The 19,327-nt window shown below is 48.0% G+C and overlaps 2 protein-coding genes and 1 non-coding gene across 4 annotated transcripts in view; 1 reads left to right on the top strand and 2 right to left on the bottom strand.

Moving 5' to 3' along the window:
* Positions 1–4,435, bottom strand: part of SACM1L (SAC1 like phosphatidylinositide phosphatase) — a 34,406-nt gene extending 29,971 nt beyond the window's left edge. For both annotated transcript variants that reach the window (XM_087769263.1, XM_087769272.1), the window contains exon 1: positions 4,182–4,435. In XM_087769263.1, coding sequence (XP_087625389.1) covers positions 4,182–4,240 — 59 coding nt within the window. In that variant the 5' untranslated portion in view covers positions 4,241–4,435. The remainder of the gene's footprint in view (positions 1–4,181) is intronic.
* Positions 4,436–4,752: 317 nt separating this feature from the next.
* On the top strand, positions 4,753–4,825 carry TRNAR-ACG (transfer RNA arginine (anticodon ACG)). The gene has a single exon. It is a non-coding gene; the product is annotated as a tRNA-Arg (tRNA).
* Positions 4,826–5,803: 978 nt separating this feature from the next.
* Positions 5,804–19,327, bottom strand: part of LIMD1 (LIM domain containing 1) — a 35,038-nt gene continuing 21,514 nt past the window's right edge. The window contains exons 3-8 of the mRNA XM_087769248.1: positions 17,765–17,832; positions 16,392–16,454; positions 14,803–14,933; positions 13,609–13,660; positions 12,845–12,913; positions 5,804–11,870 (exon numbers count right to left, since the gene is read on the bottom strand). Of these exons, the coding sequence (XP_087625374.1) occupies positions 11,733–11,870; positions 12,845–12,913; positions 13,609–13,660; positions 14,803–14,933; positions 16,392–16,454; positions 17,765–17,832 (521 nt within the window). The 3' untranslated portion in view covers positions 5,804–11,732. The remainder of the gene's footprint in view (positions 11,871–12,844; positions 12,914–13,608; positions 13,661–14,802; positions 14,934–16,391; positions 16,455–17,764; positions 17,833–19,327) is intronic.

Raw genomic sequence — 19,327 nt, 5'->3', positions numbered from 1 at the left:
ATTCAAGTCATGCTTTGACAAAAAGACGTTTGCCACATTTATAGCGAGTGTGTGAACGAGGTTGGTGTTACGTCAAGAGTGGTTTTCCTCCAAAACTTTCAGAAAAAGTTCCTACAGAAGCAAAGATATTTTGAAATTACCTTAAAGCAGGAAGTTTCACAGTTTTTGTGGTTTTCCTTGTTAGCTACTTATATTACAAAAGATTCTCTATTATTCTTCTTCATTCAATTCAAGTTTTCTGTATTCTTATGCTTCACGAGAAATTAACAGAGGAAATCATCCTACCTCAAAACCCTCAAGCTGCATCTTAGGATCTTCTATGAAAAACCATCTTCTGTTGATTTAATTGACCACTTTCACGGATGTCTTTTTAAAGACATTGACGTCTCTTTTTAAGACATTAATCAAAGAGGTGTCCCAATTAATAATAAAACGCAAAAGGCTGCCTTACAAAAGAAAGTGTGGATTCCCAACATAGAAACATAGAAGAAAAAACATTGCCTGCTTATACCACGTATAAAGTCAGCTTAATTTACAGTTAAGTGAGATAGGTTTTTTTTTTAGTTTGTATATTTGGTGTGAAGTTTCACTTCACTAGTTATATATTATAAAGCAGCGTTGTACATTATGAAGATGATGCAGAGTTGCAACCCACGTTTTAATTAGGCAAATCTTACAGACAAGAATATTCCTGTGTTCAGATACAGCATGAAAGAGGACCCATCATGCTCTAATGGCAACTAAAGATAGTACTTCACTCAATATCATTTAAGCCTTCTAGGCGCCAACAGCCAAGCCCTTACTTCAGTAATTGATTATTTCACCATAAATACCTAATATTGCTCTAATGCAGGAAACTCTTTGATGTCAGCCTCTAAATACTGTAATAAAGCAAGCCAAAAGCACATCCTGTGCTGCACAGCAATGCATTTGCTGTACTCAAGATACCAAAGTGGTTTGCAGTGAGATATAGGAAAGACATTAGTATACGCACACAGAGTCCCAGCAGCGTGTTAAGTAACAGGGCTAACATGCTGATGCTTTCAACACTCCAGAGATTCCAGATTTTCTAGGTGAGCAGGTGTGCTAATTATACATCTACAATAAATATTACTCCTTGAGCAGAAACAGCTCAAGGAACTGGAACATCTCCCATGGAGCAGTAGTTGTTGCAGGGAGGTGAAAGGGAGTATAATCCCAGGATTAAAAAAAACACTAATGGAAGTACCATTTAAAAACAAAACAGGTACGTATTAAAGGCATAGCTTCATAATAACTATTCCCAGTTAAGTTTCACTTTAGATGACAAATAATTTACTGCAGAAGTTACTTTATTATTATACATTACTCCATAACTCCCTCCTCAGCCAACATCCCCGAGCTTCATCATGACAGCCACTCAGATTAAGCAGAAAAAAAAGGATGCGTAGCTGTTCTTTCCAGAAGCATTATCCAAACTCTGAAAACTCAGTTTAGAAAACAAGCAAAAAAAACCCCAAAGCCAAGATGGACTTTTGGACCTCTCCCCAAATACAGACAGGTGGAAGATACTACGTTCAAGTGCAGCAGCTACTAATGACTGACCAGTACGTTCACAAAGCATATAGGCATAACTGTGGGCAGGAGGAGTTAAATTTGAAATACAGCTAGTGTCGGAGACGCACAGGATACTGAGAAGGCCATCAGCAAGATAAGTCTTCACCCAAGCACAGAGAAAAAAAAAGTTATTTTAAGTGAGCCAAAACAACAGCCAGGATTCTCTCTATTCTGCAGACAGCTTTACCAATCAGTTTTTATTGATTGGACTGGTAGCTTCACTACCATCCACTAGCTTGCTACCTGCAATAGCTGTTTGAGTTTTACAATTTATTCCTGAGGCTATGAAAGGAAGTTAACTAAGTACAGCAGTGACACTGATGACAACTATGGACAGCAGTTTCCAGGTTAATAATTTTCCCCAATAACTGTTGGTGTAACTCAAATAGTTCCAACGGCAGCACAGACACCAGACATCAACATTTTTACTGGTATCACCTGAACTTGACTGATGACACTAGTCAAGGCACGCAGTGTTTGAGTCACTACTTTTGATAACACGAGAAACACAAGAGGCTTGCATTCAGAGCTAGAACCTCCAACTGGATGTACAGAATGAGACCCCCGCAGAGCGCTGCAACCAGTGAAGCTCCATACAGAGCCACCAGCCTACCCAGAAGAGGTGCAGTTGCAAAATCTGACCTTTTCATAGTAAGACTGAGAAGTCAGTTAGAAAAACAAAACAAAACAAAAACACTGTTACCACTAAATCCCCCCCCAAAACCCAAACCAAAACCCAAAACACTGTTACCACTAAATCCCCCAAACTGAAGTCTAGCCTGGGTTTCTCAGAAGAACATTCTCTGTTGACCTTTCCAATCTAGTAAGTCTGAATCATCATCCAAGCTATAGCCCTATGTATTAAACTGCGTGGGAGTAAGTCCGCAGGCATTACGACAACTTGGTAAAAAGCCTGTTTTTTAGAACAGAAAAAATTTTGTTTTCAAGTTTATGAAAAAATTCATGTTAAACTACTTTTGACACAGCCTTGTTCTAAAAAGATCAAAACTTACTTTTAGTTAAGATTAAACTTTAAATGAGAGAATTCTTTACTAGCCTGTATCCAGAAAAGTGCTTTTACTGAAAAAAAAAAAAATTCTCAGTAAGAAAGACTGTGTACTACAAGCCACATAACTGCTACTCATACAACTCACCTTTTCTCCTCTGCAGGCAAAAAGATCACAAGTTCAGCTTAAAGCAAGACAAACATCGTTTAGGTAACAAGAGGAATAAAAAGCTTTCTGCCAAACAAGCAAGTCTTTCAGCCATCACTGATGACCTTACTCTTCAGTAATACTCAATTACCTCCAGTGTCTGTCTACCCTCACATAGCTACCTAATCAAAATAAGGAAAGAAGCCAGATGATTTCTAAACACGTAACAGCATTATGACCAAACTATTTATACAGATCTCTGAGAAAGATCTAAGTATGTTTGCTCTGAATCCAGAAGATGACTGTGAAATGAAATTTAACAGAGCATTAAGTACAGTTAAATTAGGCTTAAAAATCACTTTCCGATACTGCTGCCTGAAAATGGCATCAGTAACTCGATTACAGAACTTCAAGCTAACATTTAGAGGTCAACAGCCTTGGAATGCCTTTAGGACACACAAGGACATTTCACTGTTGGCTTCAGACAGCCGTGAAGAGTCTCATACTCAGAGTAATTTTTTCAGGAGTTTCAACTGGCCAGTGTGAGGGTTTATAATGGAAACGCCTCTTCAGTTTTAACTTTATATTGCTTTGGTTATGCAACTTCTTTTGCTGTATAAAGGCAGCAAGCAAATACCTGGCATATGCAAGTCCAAGGTTCACATTCTCCCCTAAAACCTTTGTTTTAATGAAAAAAATTACATCAGATCAGAAGAATTTATTTGAAAAGTCACAGTAGGCACTACGCAGGAGAGTCCCAAAAGTTCAAAACCATCAGCTGGCACCAAAACCATACCACGAAAACCCTGTGCCACAAAGGACTGACGGGTAAGTACGCCTCAACGAGCCTCCTGCTGGCAAGCAGCACTGCCCATGCGAGGCTTTATGGTAGCATCGCTTCTCCAGCTCCTACAGAAGTCAGGGGTAAGGAAAGCAGAAGGCAGCCTGGGCTCCCCCGCTCCGCCGGCTCGTTAGGGACCGGCCGTCCCTCCGGCACTGCCACGGCAGGGCAGCCGCTGCCTCAGCCCCGCCACTCGCCCGCCAGGCTGAGGCGGGCGCCGGAGAGGACCTCCGGTACGTGCAGGAGGGAAAGGAGCAGAGACGCCGACGGCCGGCAGCGCTTCTACCCACCCACAGCGACGCCGACAGGGGCCGGGATCCCTGCCCGCGGCCAAAGTCCTCCTCCCTCCCGCCCCGGGCCGCCGCACGCAGCCGCTGCCTCGGGCCAAGCCCTTCGCAGGAAGCGGGGGAGAGGCGGCGAGCCCGGCACAGCCCGCCGGCGGCCCCGGGGCGGGCGGGGGACGGGACGGGGCTGCCCGCAGCGCGGCGGGACGCCGCGCGGGGAGGGCCGTTGCTCCAACGGCCGGCCCCCGCCCTGCCCTCCCCTCCGGCGGCGGCAGCTGACAGCGCCGCGTCCCCCGGGTCACTCACAGCTTCAGGCTGGCGTAGGCCGCCGCTGCCGCCGTTCCTGCCGCCGCTGCCGCCGCCATCCGTCCCCCTCCGGCTGTCTCCGGCCGCCGCCGCCGGCTCCGCTCCGCGTCGCTCTCGCCCGCTCCGAGCCGGCCGCTCCCTCCCTCCCAGCCGGACGCGGCCCCGGCCTGGAGGGACGGGACCCCGCGCAGGACAAACCTCCTCGGGCACGCGAGCGAGCGCCGCAAGGCGGGGCACCGCCTGTGGAGGAAGGGGGAGGGCCCCGGCTGACTCGCCGGCCCCGCGATTGGCTGAGCCACGGCGCTCTCACCCCGCCCCCGGCGCGCCGGGAGCCAACAGGGCACCGCGAAACGGTGACGCGCGAGGGGGGGGCGGGAGGGGCGGGGGCGTTCAAACGAAGGCGGTGGGGATTGGCCAGGGCGCGGGTGGGGCGGTAAGCCACGCCCCGGGGAGCCGTGGGCGGGGTGTCGGCGGGGAGGTTGCGTTGGATTGGCTGCCCTCCGGCCGGCGGCCCCGCCCCCGCGCGAGATGTGTGCTGAAGGGCGTGCGGGCAGGAGAGCTGTTCGGAGCAGGGCCAGTGGCGCAATGGATAACGCGTCTGACTACGGATCAGAAGATTCTAGGTTCGACTCCTGGCTGGCTCGGCTGCTCGCTTTTTTTTTCTTCGTCCTTTTTCCGCCCCGCCTCACGTTTTCCCTCCTGTTCTCCAGCCCGAGGGTGCTGCCTGCACCCCCCCGCTCCTGAGCAGCCCCTCAACTCCTGCACAGACCCACTCCGGCCGCCTTTATGCCCCCAACGTGGGGGTCCACCAAGCACAGGGACCTGCAGGCTTGGGCGGCGTTGCAGGGACTCGTGGCCTTCTGCATGGCCCTTGGCAGGTCCCACCACAGGCTCCACCTCGGGGACGGCCGCTGCAGGGGAGGCTGGTGCCCACTGGGCACCCCCACCTGGGCTGGGGGGGAGAGCCCAGGGCTGGGGGTTCGGCACGGAGCAGGCCTGGGGCACCTCCTGGCCAATTTCCCACTGGATCCAGCCTGATAGCCTCTGGCTATCATCCCCTGGTTTGGGGCAGCTTCTCGCCTCAAGGAGGGAGAACCCCGAAGTATGATTACATGTAATCCTATTTATTCGTTTCATTTTAGCTGGTAGCTCCGTGCTGCTGGGGTGCTGCTCAGCCAGCAGTACGTAAGCATCCCGTCTTCAGCGAAGCCCACAGGGGCACCGCGTGGCCGCCTCCCTCCCAGAACCACAGGAATTCTCCCCAAAACCCTCCCTACCAACGCTGCAAAGGAGACCCCGGTGCTGGGACCGGAGCCTGCTCCCACCCGCAGCACATCCCTCCCCAGCTCCGCACCCCCGGACCAGGGTCTCCCCAGAGGCACGCCGCAGCAGGACGGCCTCAGACAGGGCCGCAGCAAATCCCAGCTGCCCACAAAGGGCTGGAAATCCCCAGTGAACCCCACTAAGGCGACTTCCCCCCACCAGTCCCTGCTTCAGCTACTGAGGCAGGGGGAGAGGAGGAAGGCAGAAGTTGGGAAACCGTCATTTCACAGCGTAACTCCCTTCCCGTGGACTCTGGGCGATGACAATCGTAATTTTAGGAAAGACTTGACGCTGAGCACTGCTTTACAGTATTGTCTTTAATCGCTGAAATCACAACAGGCCAGCACCTTCGCCCCCGCTGCCAGCCTTCGTTCCTTATAAATATTTAACAGCACAGAAGTAAAGAGGCCGTGTTCACAGGTGGCTAAGGTTAGTTACACCAGCACAAATCCTAAAATACTCTCTCCTGGAGTTGAGCTTTGAAGGAAACATAAACAAAATAATTAGTACCGTTCAGTATCGTTAGCCAGGCTCTGGATTTGCTTTCCAGGTACAGAAAGCCACAGCCTGCGTGTGCGCGCCCGGGTCCCCGTTTGGCCATGCACCGCAGACCTGCTGCGGGGGGTGATGCATATTGCCACATGAGCTTCTGGCTGCCCTGGAAGAAAGCAGGGTGAGGATTTTTATTGCTCAGAAAAGCTTAATTTTGCTTCTCCTTAGGGTGGATGAGCAGCTCTGGGCTCTGTCTGGGCTCACGGCAGGGCGTGGAAATGGAAAAGAAAAATGAGCGCACAAACGCAGTGTGATGAGAGAGGCAAACCCCCTCCCAGCTTCTCCCAGTGACACAGGCGCTTGGCCTCAAGAGGATGGGGGAAAGGGGACGTGCATCTGGCCATAGCCCTTCCCTGCCCGCAGGTACTGACTCCAGAGATGTTTCTGCAGCAATAAGCCTGCGTCAGTTTGTCCTTACATTCATGCACAGGAGGTTGCTCAAAACGCACCTGCAAACCCTTGGCGTGGGCAGGGGTGTGAAAGGCAGGCCCCTCGCAGGCAGCACATGCCGCGGGTCCGTGTGCACAGGCACGGCAGCGGACACGACCCCAAAAGCGGACGCAGAGCACGCAGCCGAGGCCGACATGGGAGAAGCACGGTCCAGCCCAGCGTACGCAGGCGCGCTTCCCCTCAAAACCCCCTCTAATAAATGTCCAGGAATACGACAAACAAAAGCAAATCCCTCCCATGCCACCTTCTCCTCTACTCTCCATAATCACCTGCCCTCTTTTCCCTACAGCTACTGTATTTTTTAAGTCACATCCTTCTTTCTCCGTGCACCCCCACTGCTTCCGTACATATTTTTGTTTATTGAATAAAAAAGTTGGCAGTCCATTTCAGCGATCTCTTCAAGGCAACTTTTACACTGCCGCAGATTCATCCCCAGGTACGTCTTGTCTGTAATAAAATCTCTCTGCCCTCCATCCAACACTGACCTACGCACACACATCGATTTTCATGTACGTGCGCAGCCTTACTGGTTTCAGTGGGACTGCCTGGCTGTGCACTTCACGTTTAATACAGTCCTTCATTCAATTTTCTTAGCAACAGCAGTGGAGTACAAAGCTGCCGCTCCATCGACCAGCAGCAGGCTGATATTCAGGTAATTTGGAGGATCAGGTCAAAGTGTTCAAGTAAGGATGGGGAGCGTGTGTCCATTTTCCTTTAACCAAGGGCCCGGTTTTGCTGTTGCTTAAATAATGAAGTGGTAAAATTTCCAGGGAAATACAGATGTGCAAAAGTGGGACTAAATTCATGAGGAAGAGCGCACCTGTGATCCTCCCCGGGGCTATGAACTCACAGGAGGGATAGGAGGAGGTCGCAGCTGTGCTTACGAATACACCTGAATACTGAAATTCAGGGATGCCAAATATTTGCCCGGTGCTGTAAGTCAGCACAAGGAGGAAGCACAGGGAGATCTTTACTTTCTTCTCTCGGCAGCCAAAGATACCCCTTCCTTTCGAACGGCCAGCCAGACCTGTACCAGCTCTTACGAGCCCAGTTTCCCCCTTTCACGTCTGCCTTTCACGTCCCCCTTTCACATCCGATGCTGATGAGACTCCACCATTTCCAGACCGAGGAGCTATTCGCTTTGTAGTAAAAAGATCTAAAAAAACCAAAATCATTTAAACCCTGAAAGACTGGGAAAACATTTTAAAAGCCCCCAAATGAAACTCAGAAAATGAAGAGCCACAGACCTCATCAAATGCTCCTCACCAGGGTGTTTGAAAATGCCGTTCCCTGTGTTTAACATCAGGGCAGTTTCCTAAATCACTTTGATCGCAGGTGCTTCTCACACTTTAAATTACACTAAAATGTCTGCTTCTTCTATAGCTGGGGCTTTTCCCCTGGCTTTTATGCAAAAATCCCTACTTAAATGAGTTTCTGTATTCTAAACAATAGAAATTTAACAGCATGATCTGAACGAAAAAATTGATTAAGCTCTGTCTCCTGAAAGCAAGTTTCAGGGAATTCACTTGAATGACTATTTGCATGTGAGTTACTCATTACCAGCACAATGGGACTTCCAAGGGTCCCTTACCCTAAAACCAGTCACAAGGGCACGCTGGGGGAGGAATTCAGACTAACTTTTCATAGCACGTTTCAGCATCTTAATAAATAAAAAGACAACAAGGTTCCCGTGAACAGCAAAACCCAATGCGTATCCGCCTGGTGACAGGCAGAATTTAACACCTTTTCTGCAATTCTTTTGCAGAGCACGAAAAGCCTCGCACCTCCAGCTCCAGAGCTACCTCCCTGCCCGTTTTTTAACGTTGGGGGAGCTGCCTGAAGGCAGGCAGTGAGGGTTTGCAGCTCTGGCGGGGGGGTCAGGAGGAGAAGCCCCCCCTGCGCAGGATGCCCCTGCCTCCCCACCAGACCCACCATCAGGCAGCTGCAGAGCCAGGGACAAGCCGGGGACAATCAACACGGCCTCAGACACCCACAGCCTAGGAAAAAAAGGCAGGAATAATAAGGAGCTTAAATGAATTCAAACTCTCAAAGATAAAAGCAATGCAAGTTAGCACACAGAGGGGAGCAGGGCAATGCGGTCGATGCTTTAGCTTCAAAACCACCAACGCACGCGCTCCATTTTCAATAGCTTCACAGTGTCATTTCTAGCTCTTCGTAAATACAGGAAAGGAGGGCATTGGCACTTAATAATTTATACTGGACCTCAAAACGGAAAGTAGGGCAGCCTTCATTTCCCCAGTGCTGAGGGATACGGGATGGCTGACAGGAGTAACAAGACACCGTGTGGGAGCAGAGGCCAAACTTTCTGTTGCTGCAGAGGAGGCTCCACAAACGGGCTGCTCCAGGCTTTCCACGAAGGAAAATTGTCCTTCTCCCCCTCCCCTTCTTAACTGCTTCTTTTCGGGTTGTGGTGAAGGCTGCAAGAGTGAGACAGTAGTTTAAATCGCAGCTTAAAGTGAAAATATCAGCCCCGCTAGTGTTTTCAGATCTTCCCAAAACAGAGGCCAGAAAATGTGCGGGAAGGGCTGCTCTAAAAATCCAGAGCTAGCAAAAGCATGAACCACGTAACAGCTGGTCTCTGAGAGACAGAACAACAGATCAGGGTTGGTGTTCAGAGCTCACTTCCAGAAGCCGCTTTGATATCCCACTGCCTTTGCTGCCAAAGGAAGCTTGGAGAAGGGAACCACCTGCCCAGGACTATCTGAATTATTTACCGGGGACACTCGGCTGGCATTATTTCCCACCTCAGTTCCTTCAGACAGGCCTAAGATCACAGATGCATCTTGAGACACTCCCCGCCTCCGTGCCCAGCAGGACAGAAGCTGGCCTGGAGCACCGGGGTGAGCGCTGCAGGATCTGCCCTGGGTGTTTTCTTGCCCCCAATCCGTACAGCCTGGATACAGCACCAGTTATACTTTGTGTCGGTTCCCATCCCTTCAGTATCCAGCATTTGGAGGCCAAATTTAAGGCTCCAGGGAGCTCACATATTTGGGGTCAATTTTACCTCCTCTAAAATCACAGATAAAACTCTCCAAATTATATATGCCCCAGAGCCATGTATACTGCAGTGGGAAAGCTCCCCCTCACCCTGCTTTAGCTTTCGGTCACCCACTGAGGGGTGGCACGTCCCCAGGAGAACCAGCACCGCAGAGCCAAGCTACATGAAAGCTGGGGCTCTGGATGGTTTCCAGCGTGGGGCCGACCTCCAGCCACGTGCCGCTGTCCCCATCCCGAAGAGCAGCAGCAACAGGCGGAGGCGCTTACAGCTGGATGGGGCAGAAGATGACACCCTACGCCAAAACCACCAAGCTCCTGAGGCTTGGGCGGTTTCAGATGGTCATGCTTCAGCCAAGGCACGCTGATAGAGATGCGTAGGAGGGTGCTAACAGGCCACTGGTCTCCATCTGTTTTACAGCAGATGCTTGTGCCTCTGTTTAATACCCAGCGCAGCAACTTGCACCACTCAAAACGAGGCCTGTGGTATTTCTTAGCACAGGCAGAGACAGGCAGCTTGCTGCAGCCGGCACCTGTGCTGCTCCAGATGGGTACCCGAGGCAGCCTGACTACACGGTGTGAAGTTCGAGCACCTATCTAGCTACATTCACGCTACGGGAAAAGAGGTTTGGTTGAACCATAGTGAGTTCTCAGCACAGGCTCCTGTCAGGAGTCCCAGTGCCACTGCTCAGCTAATTTATTGTAGTTTCCTCACTAAAAAGACCTTCAAGAATGTCATCCTGTCCTCTATCAATCAGAACTGAATTTACATCTTTAGCATGGATACATTAGGATTTAACTAGTTTTCCACACAATATGTCGGAAAGGGTAGCTAAGATCCCTGATTGCATCCGAGACTTTAAATTAAACGCTTTTTCTTAAACAAAAACTTTGTACCTGTACACGAGGGGCTGCACAGCTTCGGTACCTACAGAACATGCACTGCAGGCACGCCTATCTTATATGTAACACATACTGGGGGAGCAGATTTCTTTGACTATAAAGCAGGGGGGTTCAAAAAGAGAAAAAAATTTGCCTTTCTGCTTTCTCAGCAGAACAGAAAGCAAGGGCCAAACTCACTAACCCCTTGCTCAGATAAACTGTTATTATTCATGGGAGCAAATCCGTTTATACCAACATACTCATTTGAGTACAGGTTGTGGAGCTGGGCTCTAAATCCCTGTGTAAAAAGCCTTCATAACAATCTTGAGTTTGTTCCCAGAGCTCTAAATAAGCACCATTATGAAATGGCTTTGTGCTGGGTAAACACCACGGAAAGGAGTGGCCAGGCTGGGGGCTGAGCTGTGGGGACAAGCTGAAAAACTCAGGCAAGTGTCTGTGTACAGAGAGCTTTTTTCCAAAGCAAGCTCTGCAAGCAAGAACAAGGCTGGATTTCCCCAGTGTCCACACTTTCAGCATCCCGACCTTTCCTTTCCAAATATAATCCGCTTATTCAGACTCTGACACAGCAGACTGGCCCCTGTGTATCACGCTGACACGCAAGCCCGGGCCCCAAGTCACCGCAGTAGCTTAGCCTAGCTTGTTCCAGTTTTTCGTTCTGTTTGAAATGGGATGTCAGCCTCCACCTGCCAGCCAGCACGCCTGGTTTGTGCTTGGAGAGTCGCTGCTTTTACAACCAGTCTTGATACCGGACTTTGGGGAATTAACTGGAAGGTCTGAACGTGCCATTTTGCACAGACCCCTTTCTTTTCTTTTCCTAAAGAATTAATAAAAAGAGAGAGAGTGTGTCTAAAAACAGGTATTAATACGTTGATGTCCTTCAGGGAATCTGATGAAATGTGCTTGTCAGGAAACACTTAGTAGACTGGCGGGATGGTGAGCAAGCCAGCCTCTGGCTTTTTAATTGTGCGTGGCACAATCTGAGTTCATAGGCACGACAGCAAGTTGTGCTTTCACTGAAGAATCTTCCAAAATGAGCCAAGAGAAATCTCCAGAGAGCAGAAAAAGGCACGTAAAAGTAAACTGACCAGTTTAAATAACATGCCACATTCTTGGACAAGTAGACATAGTTTGATACAGCTGGAACTCACAAGTATACAGACTCTGTGAATCCAGCAAAAATCTCTCATAGCCTTTTACAGGAACATTGCCGACTGGTGAGAAACATGCACACGAAATCAACTGAGGGTGGGGAGAGGGAGATCACATAACAAGTCTTCTGTCCGGGCTTTCCCATGTCGGCCATGCTGGCTAGTAGTGGTGCTGGTACACAGCTGCTGGCGTAGTGCCGTTCTCTATGTGTTTCAGATGACAGGAGTGACAAAGCAAATGTTCATCTAGCGGGTAGCAGCGATGCCCGTCTTCGTCGTTCAGTTCCATCCCACAGTCCTGCAAAGAGAGGCCATGCAAATTATTAGAGCATGTGTTCATCTTCCAGCATCAAGCGGGGTCTGGCTTCCAGGAGGGTGATTTTGTGACAAGGACAGAAGACACCCAGCCAACAGCTCCTTCCTCGTAAGTTCAACATTTGCCATGAGAAGGAAAGCATCTGGCAGAGGCATTTACAGGGGCAGCCTTGTACAAATTTGTCTTATGCAGTTTTATTGAATAAGCTTTATCTCGGGGCAAGGTGCAACCCTATGTATTTTAAACGTGCTTGTGTCTCCTTACACTCTCGGGTAGGATTCACCTCTTCACATTACATTAATGGCAGTTGTACTGATGTGAAACTGGCCTGCTCAGTCAGGGCCTCTTACCACTGCATACGAGCACAGTGAGAGAAGACATCTATTTATTTTAATTCACAGAGCACAAGTATGAAGGCTCTCTGGGAAGCCTTGCATGGAGACCAAATGGTGTTTAAGAGCTGGCATCTCTTGGGATTTTTTTGTGCAGCCATATCCCTTCTCCAGCCCCAATGACACATTCATTTCCCATGAGAGTGAAGGTAACTTACACCAGACAGGATCAGTCATCACCTTAGCATTTTTGAACAATCTGACCTGGTAATCAGATATACTAATGTGATCTGGAGCTCAAGGCTTCTGAAAGGCAGCAATAGAACCTTACTAAGTCACTGTGTTTCCTTCGTTAACAAATAAACTGCCAAGTTTAAAAGGGATAACTACCTCTTTGCCCATAATTTTATGGATAGCAAATGGAATCCCAGCTGAGACACATTGCTGCAAAAACTTTTGTCCTCGGACTGGAAATTTCTCAGCCACTGATAGAAAGGGTCGCACAATGCAAGGTTTGAATTGCCCATCTACTGCCATTGGAAGGGGGAAGATTTATTTCCATCTTAAAAATAACAGTAGTTATCACTATTAAGTGCCCACTCCCTGAGAAAGCTGCTGACCTACCTCGCAGTGATAACATTCCACGTGGTAATCCTTGTCCATGGACACAACCCGAATGGTCTCATCAGACCCCTGTAAGCATTCAAGCAAAAGAGAAATGGCAGAGGATTACAGCAGGATCAGACACATGCACTCTGTAGATTGCTTCCTGCCACAATGTGAATGTTGAACAAATGCATTTGAGCTGCTGGTTGGAGACCACAAATAAATCCTGCCACCTGCAGTTACTTTTACAGTAAAGCTTCATCATCGACTGCAGATATCCTCTAAAATGTAACCTCAGAAATGTCAAATTCTCTCTGTTTAACAGTCACATCTATCCCAAATCAGGCATTAATGATTTGGTAATTTCAATATATCACATTTCTCAGCATTTTAAATTGACTTTGCCCAAGATTCATCTCCTCCAAGTATTAAAACGAGTTTGTCCCAGAGGGGTCACACAGAGGTCATTCACGAGCACCACCAGCATTTATTGACATGAGGGAAAGGTATCCTGAACATAAGACTAACAGCAGTATAAACCTGCAGGAGATGAAAAAAGCAGCCTGCCTCAGCAGAAATAAGGTTCATTATCGAGCAAAAGAAGGGTCACATCTCAAGGGCCGTGTATGAGCCTAGGTGAAAAGGCTGCACGCTGGAGGAAGCCATCATCTCTCCCCATTCCCAAGGACATTCACCTTGACGCAGGGTCAAGTGTGAAAGAGAGCAAGGCCTGAGACATGAAGCTCCCTCCCCAGAGGCGATAAGAAATGAAAGGCTCTCACCTCGGAGGGCAGAATGGGAAGGCCGCATGCTGCACACTTTGGAGCTAAAACTCTGCAGGAGCAACGAGAAAGTGAAGGCAAGTTATAGATCAACATAAAAAGACAGGCCTGTATGTTCTTGGTGATAAGACAAAAAGCTGCAGCTGTAAATAACTTATCCACAGGAAAGCTTTACATCCCAAGATCATAAATTCATTTTAGGATTGATTGTAAGTAATGCTTGGCACACATTGCTCAGTCAGGCAAAAAAAGGTCTTACATTTTACATGTAGTGCCAGAAAAAAAACCGAACCCACTGTAGAATTCTTGGCTGCTACTGAGAGATTTGGAAGAGAGAATGAGGAGAAACTGAACAGGACCGTCCCCAGAAAAAACACATTAAAAGAAGTGGCAGCCTTGCACTGGGGCAGGAAACCTCAGAGAAAACACCATGGGACCGTAAGGTTCCTTAAGGCCTTACAACACAAGGTAACACGATAAATAAATATTTAAATGAAATAGCAAGGAAACGTGCATCATTTCAGAACAACGGTGGCACACGGCAGCACCTCTGATCTTGGCACAACACGGAACAGTTCCTGGGGCTGCCTGAGCAACACTTAATACTCTGCCTGCTCAGAAAATGGAGCAAGGAGCAAAGCGAGCCAAACTCAAAATGTATGCAGCTCTAATATCATATCTACCAGCTAAGAGCACAGCCATTTTATTTTACTGAATGACAAGTGGTTTTTTAAGTGGATTTATCGGTTGTTTAATTTAGAGCTGGATAAAAGTTTCAGTTTGATTTCTAAAAGCATTCTTTAAAAGTAAAACTCAGCCCCGCAACTACTCAAAAAGCAACTCACGTTGATTTCAACAGGCATTCACAGTCTTACTTCAGAGTGGACTGATTTCTTACATCACTGAACACTTCATGAGCACTATTTCTCACTATCTCTGCTTTGCAGAAGGGGCAGCTGAAGCCCAGAGGTTAACTGACTTCCTCAGAGTTACACAGAAAGTCAGTAGCAAGACAAGAGGAGAGACATCACGAATTTCTAGGGTCTAGCCCTATCCTCAGAATTCTACCTTCTAATCCTGTCCCTATTTTACTAATCCACGCTTCCTAATTAGCTAAAATAAAATTTAGCTTCCTAAAAAGCTAAATTAGAGGCTTGTTGATTGGAGCATCTCTGCTGTTTCTTTTGTCCTTACTTGTGGTAATCTCTGACACAGTAGATTTTGTTTTCAGAGTCTACAGTGAATGGCACACCATCCAGACACTCGTTACAGACCACGCATCGGAAGCAGCCTGGATGATATGATTTCCCTAGAGCCTGCAGGATCTGCAACAAACCAAGAGACAGGAAAAAAGCATGTGAACAGCCAATAAAGGTGAAAATAATAAACACACGGCTTTACATCAGACAACGCTGCATATTCATCAGTGGGGCTGTGTCTTTTTTTGGGCACCTCATCTGAAAAATGAGTTAACAGGGATGGACAGGGCTGCTGGAATCAATATCTATCACCTGGTTCCAGAGAAATGAATTATTAGCAAGGCTAAGAAAACAACTTAGAGTCTCAGTCAAGGTATTTAGCATTACAAAGGATAGAAGTGACAGAATTTAAAGGGAAGAAAATAATTTCTGATGCCAACAGTTGGAGAATACTTAGCAGGATCACAAGGCAAGACGTACCAGGCCAACAAAAGGAAATACATCTTTATATTCTCCATGAGAGGCTGAAACAAATACTGTTGCTAGGTTTTCATAATGCCTTAGATATCCAAGACCTTTGTACTCGCTAGCCTGGCTTTCTAATTAACACAGACTATGGAAACTGTATTGAACTCAACAGCTGCAATTCACCTGCTGGCTTTGGGGCAGCAATTACTACCTGGAATACCACTTCTGAGTATAAAATAGCTTTTCCAGTTTTAGTGCTTTCCAGCGTAAGCAGGCAAGCAAAGATAATTAATGATAAGCATTAGAAAATCTTGGGAGGCATGCTGTGAACTAACCACTCAGAAATTCCTAATTTCTTCGCCTCAGCCGCAGCTCACCAGCTACATGACCGTGAATCTGTCTCCCTCTGAATCACCCACAACTGAGTGCTGCCCGGTGCTGGCTAAAGGCCAGCTGACCCCCTGAGCCGTGACCCACTCTGTGAAAATCTTGAACGGATGGTACCTGTTGTAGCCTAATGAGAACTGCCTGCTTCAGCAGGATATCCACACAGCTACTGAACAGTTTTCAAGGACTTGGACAGATCTGAACTGAGGTCTGGATCATATACTCTGGGTCGAACCTATTCCCCAAGGTATTGGCCCAACGCCTTCCAGCACCCACAAGAAGCAGCAACAAGACAGCAGCTTCATCCTGAAGATACGTAGGAAGCCATGGCTTGACTACAGGAAAGACAGGCTCAGCAGAGCCGCACCGATGCCCCACAGCAAGGGAGCACTGCAGAGTCGCGGCACTTCTGAGCAGGAAGCATCGACAGGATTATGAATGCGCTGTGCAGGGAAGCCCAAAAGGGGGTGAAAGAGCTGAAGGCTCTGATTTTCAATTTGCACTGAAAACAGGCAGAGCAAAGTCTCTGCATTGCATACAGCAGGGTGCCAGCTTCGCTTCCTCGCAAAAATCAACAAAAGGCGTAGTGGATTTTCTTTCCGCTACCAATCTCACACTAGGCAGACTACCAGATGATAACAGACTGTACTGGATATGAATATATTTTGCTTTTGATGCATTCTTCTAAAAAGCTGTGGGATTTTTTCTCCTAAAGCAATTATCACTTACCATGTCCATTATCAAATGACCACAAATGAAACACCTGTCAGCTGACTGCTGGAAACCAGAATACTGCAAGGACAAAAAAGAATTGGCTTAAAATTTCACAAGGCTAGTCAAGCATAAACAACAGCATATTATGGGGCGTTATTTGCTTGGCCTTTTTCTGTACTCCTTACACAAGCTAAACTTTCCAGTGCTTTTTTCAGTATATGAAGCTGTGGATGGGTCCCCAGAGGGTATTCTATAAAGACATCAGACTTCTACTGTTCAGAAGGAGCGTGAATTCCTGTAACTTTCAAGTCCTAAATTTACGTTTAATTAAGTATATAAGTAAATACCATAAATACACATGCAAATAAGGCATTTACTAATAAGACTTACATTCTTATATGACCATGTGAATCTACACACCAGGAACTTCTGTTTATCACAAACTCATATCACAACATCTGTATATATAGGCTCAGAAAGCCAAATTCTTCCTTTGGTTACACCGTTATAGGTCTACTGGAGCTTCCCCGAGGTCAGTGGTATCGTCCCAGCTCTCTGGTAGTGTAACATTCAAGCTTGGCCCAGAGCACCTTTCTTGCTGCTATGGCTAAGATCTAATGGCAAGGACCTGCCTGTCATGTCCACGACATGCACCTCAGGCACAACACATCATCTGTCTAAGGGTTCAGTCCTGACTGAATGGTGGAAATGCAAACTGGAAAAATGAAATATTTTAGGTGCATTTAACCAATCTTTCCATTTTCAGCCTGTGTAGAATATACTGATGAGAGCAAAGAAAATTAACTCACTTCTCTCTGACAGAGATCACTAGACTTCCCCAATAAATAGGCAAATATGACTTTTTAAAGTCTCAATGAAGGCTTAATCTATAAGGGCTCAAGGGCAGGGGGGTATATGGCTTTTTACCTCCACCAGCCAAGGATAGGACCATGGGGTTGCTTCATGCTCAGGTATGTTCACATAAAATCCATTGAGGGAAGCAAAAAGATATCCATTAAGATGCCCAAGCAAAACCAGTTAATTGGGAAGGGAAATTCACTCATTGATTCTTCTGTAGCCATTCATCTCACTCTTGTCTCCACAGCATGGCCACAGAGACACGCTTTGAAGGAGCCATCGCAAGAGGCTACGGCTTCAACTACAAGCTCTGCGCTGCAAAACCATGGTCTTTCACTCAGCAACTTCCAGCACCACATGTGGGCGGCCACCATGGCTGGGGCTGGCCCTGGGTAAAGGGGGAGCAGAAGGGCCAGGCAGGATGCTGGACTCCAGCCGCGTGAAATGTGGACAAAGCTGCCGGGCAGAAAGGCTGCACGTCGGCTGGAGAGGCTGAGATGTGCCAGCAGAAGGGGCAGCTGTGTGCTTACCAGGAAATCTTCTTCACAGAACACCTTGCCATTGACAAAATAAAAGGCTTTTCCTCTCAGCTTTCGACCTGAGGAAAAAACACAGAGGGAAGAGAAGAGAAAGGTCAGCAGAGAGCGGGGAGAAAATGTCAGCAACAACTGGCTGCTGAGAAGCGAACAACAATGAGGACATCCAAGCACGGCCGCCGCACAGCTGGAAAAGAGCACCCAACCCCAGCACGGATCTCCCCAGCCTCCAGCGCAACTAACCCCATCTCCTCTTCCACTGGCGGGCGCTGATGAACGACAATTGCTGAATCCGGACAGCAGTCCCACCGCCGGGCAGGAGGTGGTAGCTTTGCAAGCCTGGACCACCTCCTGGCAGATTACAACACGAAATAACCTGGCAAGAGCGAGTGAGGGTACTCTGACTCACGCTGGAAAACACCCCAGGAGAGGAGCAAGGAGAAGAAAGGGCATGTAGAGGGTGATCCATACTTGACATCATTCCTCAAAATGTCACCTCCCATGCTGTTCCACTAGAAGGTGCCTTCAACCAGCAGCTGCCAGATAAGCCACTGCAATACCCGACCACCCGGCCTGCCTCCAGCAGAGTGCAACACCGGAGTGCTGAACACACTCCTCTCTGCTCCCTATCAGCATATTCATTATTGCAGCTGCCAACAAAAATTTGAAAGCATTTTAAAAAAAAACTAGTTTTTTCAAACCAGAATGTCGTAACAGAGATAAGATACCAAAGTTTTTCCAAGAAAGGACTCTACACATGTGGAAGACTTATATTTACTGCAGCTTTTGTGTTTATGCCTCACATTCGTCATCTGTTTTCAGTTCCACATAACTATGGCAACACATCCTCACGCTGCCGCCACTTCTTCTAAATGCCCTGCCTTCCCCCCGGAGAAAAGGGCTAGGGTTTGTTTGTTTATAAAAAGCTGCTCCTACCTTTTTGCAGCCTGGATTCCCTATTCAGCCAGGGGTTTGAAATGCAGCCTAGCACTGGAGTGGCTCTGTTCGCTCTGCCGGTCAAGGAGCCCCAAGTGTGTGCCCGGAGGCAGCGCCCGGGGCAGGGGGAGCAGCGCAGGGGGAGCAGCGCAGTGGAGCAGGACCTGCCGCAGGCTGGTTTCGGGGACCTGCCAGGCATTGCTGGAAGGAAATCGGAACCGAGACACCAGGGCCCAGAAGCCTCCTGCTTTGATATGTGTGTATAATTAAAAAAATGATCATCAGCTGCCAGGTGTATAAATGCAGATGACACATGGGCCTGGTCTGGAGCTCACCTCCATGCTTTATGGCATGCACCGACCTGGCAGCCTTCAACGATTAACCACACTGGCTGCAAAGTGTTAAGAAAAGGAGGCAGCCAAGTAAAACCACTTCAATAAATTAAGAGCTTTACAGTCTCCTGCATACGCCAGAGGGCACTCTCAGGCTGGGAAACAACTGGCACTGCTCCTCGGGAAATGGAGATGCTCCAGTGAAGCTCTAAAGTTTTGCCAGTGAATTCAGCCAGACCAACATTTCACCAGTAGCCCTTCGTGCCCTGCCCAGGTTTCAGCCAGCAAG

Source organism: Nipponia nippon, unplaced genomic scaffold (assembly GCF_047370975.1).
Source record: "Nipponia nippon isolate SJK-2023a ecotype South Korea unplaced genomic scaffold, ASM4737097v1 scaffold_1, whole genome shotgun sequence".
NCBI classification, from domain to species: Eukaryota; Metazoa; Chordata; class Aves; order Pelecaniformes; family Threskiornithidae; genus Nipponia; species Nipponia nippon.
This window is presented reverse-complemented; position numbering and strand designations above follow the sequence as displayed.